The sequence below is a fragment of the Daphnia magna genome, unplaced genomic scaffold, assembly GCF_020631705.1.
Source record: "Daphnia magna isolate NIES unplaced genomic scaffold, ASM2063170v1.1 Dm_contigs187, whole genome shotgun sequence".
Lineage (NCBI taxonomy): Eukaryota > Metazoa > Arthropoda > Branchiopoda > Diplostraca > Daphniidae > Daphnia > Daphnia magna.
In genome coordinates this window covers 55,593-67,321 of record NW_025533161.1, presented here as the reverse complement: position 1 = coordinate 67,321, position 11,729 = coordinate 55,593, and the positions used below count along the sequence as shown (strand labels likewise).

The window sequence follows — 11,729 nt, the reverse complement described above, 5'->3', positions numbered from 1 at the left end:
AATAGGATCAAATATACATGTATTCAATGTGAATACACTACGATATTATGAGTTTCTTCTTCTTCATGTAAACAGCATCAAATATACTTGTATTCAATGTGAATACACTGCTATACCATGAGTTTTTACTTCTTTATGTAAACAGCATCAAATATACTTGTATTCAATGTGAATACACTGTGATATCATGAATTTTAACTTCTATATGTATCCAGGATCAAATATACTTGTATTCAATGTGAATACACCGTGATATGATGAGTTTATACTTCTACAGTAAACAGCATCAAATATACTTGTATTCAATGTGAATACACTGCTATTCCATGAGTTTTTACTTCTATATGTAAACAGCATCAAATATACTTGTATTCAATGGGAATACACTGTGATACCATAAGTTTTTATTTCTATATGTCTACAGGATCAAATATACTTGTATTCAATGTGAATACACTGTTATACCACGAGGTTTTACTTCTGTATGTAAACAGGATCAAATATACTTGTATTCAATGTGAATACACTGTGATTTTATAAGTTTATACTTCTACATGTAAACAGCATCAAATATACTTGTATTCAATGTGAATACACTTTTATACCACGAGGTTTTACTTCTATATGTAAACAGGATGAAATATACTTGTATTCAATGTGAATACACTGTGATATTATGAGTTTATACTTCTTCATGTAAAAAGAATCAAATATACTTGAATTCAATGTAAATACACTGTGATACAATGAGTTTTTACTTCTTTATATAAGCAGGATCAAATATACTTGTATTCAATGTGAATACACTGTTATATTATGAGTTTATACTTCTACATGTAAACAGTTTAAAATATACTTGTATTCAATGTGAATAAACAGTTATACCATGAGTTTTAACATCTATATGTTAACAGGATCAAATATACTTGTATTCAATGTGAATACACTTTAATATTATGAGTTTATACTTCTACATGTAAACAGCATCAAATATACTTGTATTCAATGTGAATACACTGTTATAACATGAATTTTTACTTCCATAAGTAAACAACATCAAATATACTTGTATTTAATGTGAATACACTGTTATACCACGAGTTTATACTTCTACATGTAAAAAGAATCAAATATACTTGTATTCAATGTGCATACCCTGTGATATTATGAGTTTATCCTTCTACATGTAAACAGCATCAAATATACTTGTATTCAATGTGAATACACTGTTATACCACGAGTTTTTACTTCTATATGTAAAAAGCATCAAATATTCTTGTATTCAATATGAATACACCGCTATTCGATGAGTTTTTACTTCTATAAGTAAACAGCATCAAATATACTTGTATTCAATGTGAATACACTGTGATGCCATGAGTTCATACTTCTACATGTAAACAGCATCAAATATACTTGTATTCAATGTGAATTTACTGCTATACCATGAGTTTTTACTTGTATATGTAAACAGCATCAAATATACTTGTATTCAATGTGAATACACTGTCATATTATGAGTTTATACTTCTACATGTAAACAGCATATAATATACTTGTATTCAGTGTGAATACACTGTGATACCATGAGTTTTTACTTGTATAGGTAAACAGCATCAAATATACTTGTATTCAATGTGAATACACTGTCATATTATGAGTTTATACTTCTACATGTAAACAGCATAAAATATACTTGAATTCAATGTGAATACACTGTGATACCATGAGTTTATACTTTTACATGTAAACAACATAAAATATACTTGTATTCAATGTGAATACACTGTGATACCATGAGTTTTTACTTCTATATGTAAACAGGATCAAATATGCTTGTGAAATTGCAATGTGAATACACTGTGATATTATGAGTTTTTACTTCTACATGTAAAAAGCATCAAATATACTTGTATTCAATGTGAATACACTGTTATACAATGAGTTTTTACTTCCATAAGTAAACAACATCATATATACTTGTATTCAATGTGAATACACTGTCATACCATGAGTTTATACTTCTACATGTTAACAGAATCAAATATACTTGTATTCAATGTGCATACACTGTGATATTATGAGTTTATACTTCTACATGTAAACAGCATCAAATATACTTGTATTCAATGTGAATACACTGTGATACTATGAGTTTGTACTTCTACGTGTAAAGAGCATCAAATATACTTGTATTCAATGTGAACACAATGTTATATTCTGAGTTTATTCTTCTACATGTAAACTGCATTAAATATACTTGTTTTAAATGTGAATACACTGTGATACCACGAGTTTTTACATCTATATGTTAACAGGATCAAATATACTTGTATTCAATGTGAATACACTTTGATATTATGAGTTTATACTTCTAAATGTAAACAGCATCAAATATACTTGTATTCAATGTGAATACACTGTTATAACATGAGTTTTTACTTCCATAAGTAAACAATATCAAATATACTTGTATTCAATGTGAATACACTGTGATATTATTAGTTTATACTTCTACATGTAAACAGCATCAAATATACTTGTATTCAATGTGAATACACTGTGATACCATGAGTTTTTACTTATATATTTATACAGGATCAAATATACTTGTATTGAATGTGAATACACTGTGATATTATGAGTTGATACTTCTACATGTAAACAGCATCAAATATACTTGTATTCAATGTGAATACACTGTGATACTATGAGTTTATACTTCTACGTGTAAAGAGCATCAAATATACTTGTATTCAATGTGAATACAATGTTATATTCTGAGTTTATACTTCTACATGTAAACTGCATTAAATATACTGGTATTAAATGTGAATACACTGTGATACCATGAGTTTTTACTTCTATATGTAAACAGGATCAAATATACTTGTATTCAATATGAAAACACTGTTATATTATGACTTTATATTGCTACATGTAAACAGCATCAAATATACTTGTATTTAATGTGAATACACTGTTATACCATAAATTTTTACTTCTATATGTAAAAAGCATCAAATATACTTGTATTCAATGTGAATACACTGTTATATTATGAGTTTATACTTCTACATGTAAACAGCATAAAATATACTTGTATTCAATGTGAATAAACAGTTATACCATGAGTTTTAACATCTATATGTTAACAGGATCAAATATACTTGTATTCAATGTGAATACACTTTAATATTATGAGTTTATACTTCTACATGTAAACAGCATCAAATATACTTGTATTCAATGTGAATACACTGTTATAACATGAATTTTTACTTCCATAAGTAAACAACATCAAATATACTTGTATTTAATGTGAATACACTGTTATACCACGAGTTTATACTTCTACATGTAAAAAGAATCAAATATACTTGTATTCAATGTGCATACCCTGTGATATTATGAGTTTATCCTTCTACATGTAAACAGCATCAAATATACTTGTATTCAATGTGAATACACTGTTATACCACGAGTTTTTACTTCTATATGTAAAAAGCATCAAATATTCTTGTATTCAATATGAATACACCGCTATTCGATGAGTTTTTACTTCTATAAGTAAACAGCATCAAATATACTTGTATTCAATGTGAATACACTGTGATGCCATGAGTTCATACTTCTACATGTAAACAGCATCAAATATACTTGTATTCAATGTGAATTTACTGCTATACCATGAGTTTTTACTTGTATATGTAAACAGCATCAAATATACTTGTATTCAATGTGAATACACTGTCATATTATGAGTTTATACTTCTACATGTAAACAGCATATAATATACTTGTATTCAGTGTGAATACACTGTGATACCATGAGTTTTTACTTGTATAGGTAAACAGCATCAAATATACTTGTATTCAATGTGAATACACTGTCATATTATGAGTTTATACTTCTACATGTAAACAGCATAAAATATACTTGAATTCAATGTGAATACACTGTGATACCATGAGTTTATACTTTTACATGTAAACAACATAAAATATACTTGTATTCAATGTGAATACACTGTGATACCATGAGTTTTTACTTCTATATGTAAACAGGATCAAATATGCTTGTGAAATTGCAATGTGAATACACTGTGATATTATGAGTTTATACTTCTACATGTAAACAGCATGAAATATTATTGTATGAACATGGCTTCCCTTAACGTCAAAAATTGTTTTGACTTGCTTGCCATGCCTTTGATTGGGTGGAAATCATCACGTGACAGTTAATTTTTTTTTTCAGGCGTCCATTTTCTTTTTTTATCTCTTACTTACTTAGTGTCAAAATGAACGAAGCAGAACCCAAAAGTAAACGACTGAAGATGGATGAATATAACGAAAGGAAAAAACTTGAGAGAAGGAAAAAAAAGTCCTTTTCCTGGTACCAGAGGGTATGGTAGTTGTAATTCCAATGCTCTTCTGAACAAAACTGGTATCGGAGCTCAATTACTTAAATTTAGGAGTGAAAAGAGAAAACGAGAATGTTGTTTAAAGAAAGCTGATCGAAATTCGTAGTCTGGTGAGCTTTTTCATGTATATAGAATTGAGATGATAGTGTTTATGTTTTGCGATAAATATGTTTTTGTATTTGTGTGTGATTGTTTACTTTGAGTTTTTTTATTTGTTGTTTGTTTTCAGAGAAAGGTAAAAATTCAAATATTCTAGACACAGAGATATATGTTGTTGCTTCTCTTGCATCTTTTAAGGATTATATGGAAACATCCATTGGAATAAGTGAGTTGCATCGTTTACTTTGTTGTTGGTGATTTGTTCTTCAAATATTTTAAAAGTTCGTATAAACAAGTTCTCTTCAAAATATGTTTGAAGACATTGTAGTAGAAGAAAATAACTTAACAGTTCAACAAAGAAATCCAAAGAAATCATGGAAAGAACGTGTGGAATCCATGGAAAAAGCTTGGAAAGACGTTTTTAAAACCCTCCTGAATGACGTTTTTGCCAGACAGGCATTTTATATTTCGCCTTGTGGAAAGTGTGGTTGTAAGCTGCCGAGGTTTGTCATTCGATGCAAAACTTGTTCCATTTTCTATTGTGAAGACTGTGATTTAAAACACCACGAAAAACATTTGTTTCATCAACGAACGCTAGCAACAGCAACATCGTCAACCTGTTTACTCGTCCACCAATTTATCAATGCAAAGGGAGAACTATTTTCAAAAGGTTTTACGTAAAAAATACTGTTGAACATAAATAATTTTATTATTTGTTTGTTATAGATATTTCAATTCTTTGCTTTAAACCCGAAAAATGCTCTAACTGTGATGGCCAAGAACAGTTGGAAATTTTACCAGGCGATGAAAACATAGCAGTTGTCAACAAAGATGGTATTTTTTCAAAAATAATTGCAATTCATTTTATACATAGCTTTTTTTTTACATTTAGGGCGGTTTGATTTAAAATCAGCAAAATTCTTTTGTTCTTATTGCAAATTGGTCACTAAAGCGTCAATCATTGACTATATTTGTTCTGGATATTAGCCAGGAGACCCTAATAATATATCCTACTTAATTTCTGAGGATTTATTACGGTTTTCGTACCTTACTAAACACAACATGCCTGGTACCTCTCTAAACAAGTTCTTGGAAACCCTTGAGACGCTGTTTGAAGGGTTTAGACCGGTAAACATAATGTTATATTTAATTTATCTAAATTATTTAATCTAGATTTTGATTTGTAGTTCAAGCCAATCAATAAAATTCATTTTCAGAATGCTAGTCGTCACTACGAAACTCTTATGCACCTTATTGACAACAAAATCAAGCTAAGAGACAAAACACTCTGTTTTAGTTGTAAAGGTATTATGCTTGCTTCTCATCCGGACGGAAATTTCAAACTTTATCGCCTGCGTTCTGCTTTGGGGTTGTAACTTTTTTTGCACAAATTCTTCCTGAAAATTTTCAATTATCATTTAAACATGCAGATTAAACCTGACTTCTTTGTACGGAAATGCGGTTATTGCTTATGATGAAGACATCGAGAAACACAAGTCGTTGATCGACTCCAAAATTTTTAAAGTACACCCAGGTTTCTTTCTTCACCGATATAATAATGTTTTGTTTTTTAGAGCAAGTCAAGTGAAACTTGTGGTGATTCAATTTTCAAGGCAGCAAGATCCGACGCAAGAAAAATATAAAAAATTAGACGAGACTGGGATCATGATGCGAACATGCAGACACGGCATCGTAGACAAGGCCGTTAATATGCATCAAGGAGAAACTTTTCGCCATACGCATTTTATTCACGTTGATCTTCCAGAAAAAAAATGTTCTTTTCTTTGCGGCGATGTTATGTGCCGTTATTGGAAGTGGGCCCAAAAGGTTGCGCTACTCTTTCCTGAATTTCAGCCAATGATTAAAGACATGAAGCCATTTCTTGGAAGAATGCATGCAAAAGTGCACGTATGGTACTGCCAGGTAAATTATTCGATTCGGATCAATAAATCATGCTGTATTTTAAGACGATCCTAAATTTCAGATTCTTTGGGTTGGACATTGGATGTTAGATGCTGCACTGACACTTGGAGAAGAGCAGGAACAGGTGTTCTCTAAAATGTCAAGATATGGCAGCGTGACGAAACATATGGGAGGAGCAAGTAATCATATACTTAATGTAACAAACAATCACAAATAGTTTTTCAATTACTCTTATATTCATATCGCAGGGACCATATAACCGCTGCTGTTTTTTCTGGAATGCGCAAAAGGAAAACGGAATGGTTCATCAACTTGTTAAAAGAAGGAAAAGAGTATGAAATTCCATGATTTGTTTTATACTACGATAAATATTTATATATCGACTACTTTGGCTTGAAATCAAATAAAGATTTCTAGTAAGCAGCTTAAAAGTGATTTTGAAACATACCATTTAAACGCTGAGGTACTTCCCAGGCTTCTTGAGGAACTGAGGAAGACAGCAGAAGATTACAAAAGTATTACTCATGCTACTTAACTTGAAAGGTTTCTGAAAGTAAATTCATTGCATTTTATGATAGCGGGAAGGAAACAAAGCAAAGATGATGAGTCTCCGTTACAAATGGCTCAAAAGGCTCTTGAAGGATATAACGCACATCAAAATCCTTAAAAGCCGAGTCTCCAGGATTGCCACTACATCCGAAAAAAAGGATTAAAATGAGAAAGGCAATGACACTAATGTCCAAAAAAAACGCCGATCTCATAAAATTCATCAATGCAAATTCCGAGTACAACATCACTGAAGAAAGCTTGCTAAATGGCCATTTTCCGTGGCAAAACTATGAACCATCTACCAGCAAATCAAGCAGTATTTAGCATTTGTTTAAAACATTTTATAACGTGCTGAGAAAAAAAATTTCCTTTCAGCGACCTTTCACGAAAAATTCCAGATTATTGACAATTGGATGTTGCTGTTGCGCTCAAACGAAGAAGTGTTGAAGTCAGAAAAAGAGATGCGCAACTTTGTGAATTCTATCATGTGACAGAAATCTTTACTGGAAACAGAAATTAAGTCCCACGTTTCCTTGATCTCTTCTACTAGTTCAACAACAAAAGAAAATAGGGTCGTGCAAGAAAAGACCGTTCTTATAACGCATGAGTTAACTAGGAAACATGAAATGTTGATTTATGCCGTTGCTACATTTCAAGAGATCGACGAAAATTTTGCAGATAGCCCTGGCACAAGGAGTTTATTTTCTTCAAACTCAAAAAGTTTTAGAACGGAAGAAGCAAATGAGGAACACGACGACAACTTTTCAGATGCAGAAATCCTAGACGATTCGCCTGATGACGAAACGTCCGACAACTGGTATGATGACGAAGAAATTCCTTATTAAAACCGGTGTTTGAGATCTAATCAATAAAATCGACTTTATTCGTGTATCTTAGTGGTAGTTTTTTATCAATCAATGAAACGCGGGCACACCCATTCCGAGAATAAAACGGTTTTTTTTATTCAATATATGTTTGTGCTGATCGGTGCGAAATATTTTTCTTGCTAGACGTAAAACACATTTGATAACACCACAAAAAGGTAAGAAGTAGGTAGTGGTAATCATTATTATTATTAGTTTATTAAATGGAAATGTCTACGTTTTAGCTACAAATCTGTTGGATGACTAGTTAAAACCTCAGAGTTCTTGATTCACAAAACGTACAACATTTAATTTATTTTTGACGTGATTACAAAGTTGTTGCCAAAATTAGAAGTTTGATTTCTTTAAAAACATGTTTTTTAAATATTATGTCATATGTCACAAGTATTTCACACTGTAATAAACAAAATATTGAAATTTTTATGGTGAAATTATTTGATTTCTGCCCTATAATGAAAAAAAATGCCCGTAGTAGTGACTAGAAGGTTATGTTAAAAACGATTAATAGAGAATGTGAAAAGATTTAGAGGAGGCGCTTCATCAAAATGTCCGTCATCAGAAGCATCAGGAAGGGGTAAATTTTGATAACAATTTTCGATCAACAACTAAAACAATAGCTATCTAAGTATTGTCTAATAGAAAAACATTCTCAAGATGATGCGGCATGTTAGAAGTCTTTTTTATGGTTTTAGTGTAGGTTGAGACTCAAAGGATAGACTTAAAGTTAACTTTTTTTCATCTTTCCCTCCCTCTAGTAAGTATAAAAAATCTTATATTTATTTGCGGCTGAGACTTTATCGATGCATCTACATTAGTTTAACGGCAATCAATAGCTCTCAGTAAAGACTATCGAATCGGTTAATTTGATAACAAAATAGTTAAAAGATAAGAATTCCCATGAAAACATTTGGTTTCATTTCATCTTCATATATCTCTAGCTTAAGCGCAATACTCGACCCAAAAGACGAAACGCAAAAAAAAAATAAATTTAGGGTTTATGGACTTTTTACCTATGTAATATTCTTTAGCGAGTTTGTATGAGTTCATAGCCCTTGTCGAGGGCTATCAATTACTGTTAAGTTTATGAAAATGCGTCTAATGGTTACTCCGAAAATAAATATTGGATTTTTGAATTTTCCGGGGGAGGGGGAGGGAGAGATATCGAAAAACATCTAATTTTGCGCACATCGTTTGGGTCTTACTGTACACCAAAACGGTAAAAAAATACATTTTAAACATTACTCGTCATCACCTGCCCATATTGTATCAGAACATATTTCGATACTTATAGTTTTGGATAAGAAATAGCATAAAAAATTTACCTCTTCCCCACCCTCCGGGGGAGGATTCCCGATTGCCGCCATTTATATAGTCCCTAAATTAACTCGTTTCATATTGTCTCTTTCTCTTATTTTTCTTTTAATAAACCATAAATCGTTTCATATTGTCTCTTTATTTTAGTCGTTTTTTTATGTATCATCATGAAGTCCCTTTAATGAGGAATTCCAGTCGTTTTAGGATTAACTAATGCACATGGAAAGCACTTGTCAGACATTTTCACGATTTATGGTCTACATTTTGTTTATTATGGATGAAAAATAATAACTACATTAGACGTACACATAGACACACACACATATAGTATGTTAATATAGAAACATCTTCAAATAGGAAATCTCTTTTTAGGCGACCACTTTTTATTTTATCTTCTAGGACGAATATAAAGTTTTGAGCTTTAAAGTTCCCACCTGCAGGGAAATCATTACAGGATTAACTTCTGTGGAGCTAAAAATGATTATTTTATTTTGATTCCTCCCGTTTTTTGTCCATCAGTTTCCGATGTACATACCGGTTGAAACATTTTATTATTAAACACAATCGAGATCATGAACGACGCCGTACGTAAGTCAACCACTTGAAATTACAACAATAATTTTGAAATTGCGAGTCTTTCAACTGTCAATTTGCATTCACTACAATGATTCCAACGTGTGACCTGTTCTCTGCTAGCATTACGACTCTTTCCTAGGATACTGGACAAACTTCTGAAATACTGACTTGTAGAAAAAAATCAGAAAAGAATAAAAATCTACTGCAGAGAAATACAACAAACTTTAATATTACGTTTTAGGAAAATGAATTCTGGATATTGATAGTTCTATATTCTGTTTTTTTTGGTTCTCCTGATCCAACGAAACAAGCAAAAGAACTATCAATCATTGACGCCACTGCAAATTGAAAGTCATACATAAATTGTTTCAAATGCAATGGCTATGATGGAGTCATAGTTCCGACACCACATTACATTTCAGACTTGATCTGGCTTCAGACAAAGAAAGGAATATTATTACATAGTTTATGTGAATGAATGAGTAGGAGTGTTACTTTCTATAGTTTTCGTTTTGCGTTGCCTTCTGGTTCCTTCAATTACCATAAAGAAAGTACTGGATATTAAATTTCTCATTGAGGCTGAACTTCTGTGCTCTTCAGAGCTTTCCCATGGTATAGGATTACTGGTACGCGTACATAAGAGGGCGCAAATGGGACGAAAACTGGAATATTCTGAATTGACAACTCTGGCCGGGTGTGTAACTGTGTAGACTACTTTAACATGGGCTCTTATGGGACTACCCCTTTTGAACTGTTACATTAAGGTGTTTGAATTTTTTTTTTCATTTAGAAAAATTTTTATCGTGCGAAGAATTAATTTTTATGCAAAGTTCATTTTTTGGATTTTAATTTTAAAATGTTTGTATAAAAAAAAAATAAAAATGGTCCAAGAATTTCTGAAAGTCTTTAACTTTCCACTTCTGCTAGACAGTTCCACATTATATATTAAAAGCGGAATTTGTTCTTTGGAGCAGTTACGTTTGCGTCTCGTTGGACGTAGATTGTTTACATTTTGGCTTTCGCCATTGTTTGCAGCCCGAATTTCAAAATAAAACGATAATTAAGTTGTCGTCGTTTGATTTTTAAACAATTTATTTGAGATGAGCAGTGCAATCACCATGGCAATCACTTCCAAAGAACAAATCCCGCTTTTAATATATAATGTGGAACTGTCTAGCAGAAGTGGAAAGTTAAAGACTTTCAGAAATTCCTTGGACCATTTTTTTTTTTTTTTATTATACAAGCATTTTAAAATTAAAATCCAAAAAATGAACTTTGCATAAAAATTAATTCTACGCACGATAAAATTTTTTTTAATGAAAAAAAAAATTCAAACACCTTAATCTAACAGTTCAAAACGGGTAGTCCCATAAGAGCCCATGTTAAAGTAGTCTACACAGTTACACACCCGGCCAGAGTTGTCAATTCAGAATATTCCAGTTTTCGTCCCATTTTCCCAGACGAGGGTCTCTGGAAATACGCCTACCAGTAACCCTATAACATGGCTTTCCTTTAGCCTCTGTAGAGTTACTATTATAGCAGTTTTTTTGCCTTACTTCGGATTCTTTCTCTATTTATAGCTTTCTGTTTTAAATTAAAGAAACACAACATGGTAAACATTGGGACTAATCTTTAAAAACCATGTGTCTACCAACACTTACCGGTATCAGTATCAAATTCAGCATCCCTAAACACACTCAAGAAAAAATCACAAAAACACTCAATAAGTTCATTACAAGTATCAAGATCATCGAACGAATTTAACACTTAATTTCTTACCACTAAAATATTTCCCCAATCCCTTATTTTGTAATAAAATTCTGCAAATTGTAATAAACAAAAACGCCACGGTGTGTTACGGCCCCTCAACAGGCGGCCCGTAAACTGTAACACGTTTCAACCAGCCATGGCCAGTGGCACCTAGGGCTCGGCCCCGGTTCTTGAAAACCCGGTTTACCCG

The 11,729-nt window shown here is 31.8% G+C and overlaps 1 protein-coding gene and 1 long non-coding RNA gene across 7 annotated transcripts; one reads left to right on the top strand and one right to left on the bottom strand.

Moving 5' to 3' along the window:
- The first annotated feature begins 4,687 nt into the window (after positions 1-4,687).
- LOC123467411 lies at positions 4,688-7,440 on the top strand. 4 transcript variants are annotated; one of them, XM_045167383.1, is made up of 10 exons: positions 4,688-5,193; positions 5,250-5,357; positions 5,416-5,651; positions 5,711-5,892; positions 5,954-6,446; positions 6,508-6,625; positions 6,688-6,778; positions 6,856-6,961; positions 7,025-7,311; positions 7,371-7,440. In XM_045167383.1, the coding sequence occupies exons 3-8, from the start codon at positions 5,586-5,588 to the stop codon at positions 6,899-6,901; spliced, it is 996 nt and encodes a 331-aa protein (XP_045023318.1). In that variant the 5' UTR covers positions 4,688-5,193; positions 5,250-5,357; positions 5,416-5,585; the 3' UTR covers positions 6,902-6,961; positions 7,025-7,311; positions 7,371-7,440. The 4 variants fall into 4 exon arrangements, with proteins under 4 accessions (XP_045023318.1, XP_045023316.1, XP_045023315.1 ...); XM_045167381.1 differs by lacking the exons at positions 4,688-5,193; positions 5,250-5,357 and having other exon boundaries at positions 5,491-5,651; positions 6,695-6,778; positions 6,838-6,961; XM_045167380.1 differs by lacking the exons at positions 4,688-5,193; positions 5,250-5,357 and having other exon boundaries at positions 5,491-5,651; positions 6,838-6,961.
- A 2,118-nt stretch (positions 7,441-9,558) lies between these two features.
- Positions 9,559-10,377, bottom strand: LOC116931935. Of its 3 annotated transcripts, none has more exons than XR_004399206.2 (3): positions 10,265-10,377; positions 10,004-10,202; positions 9,559-9,936 (listed from the first exon to the last, which is right to left on the bottom strand). It is a non-coding gene; the product is annotated as an uncharacterized LOC116931935 (long non-coding RNA). The 3 variants fall into 3 exon arrangements; XR_004399207.2 differs by having other exon boundaries at positions 9,559-9,932; XR_006641753.1 differs by having other exon boundaries at positions 9,559-10,202.
- Positions 10,378-11,729: the final 1,352 nt, after the last annotated feature.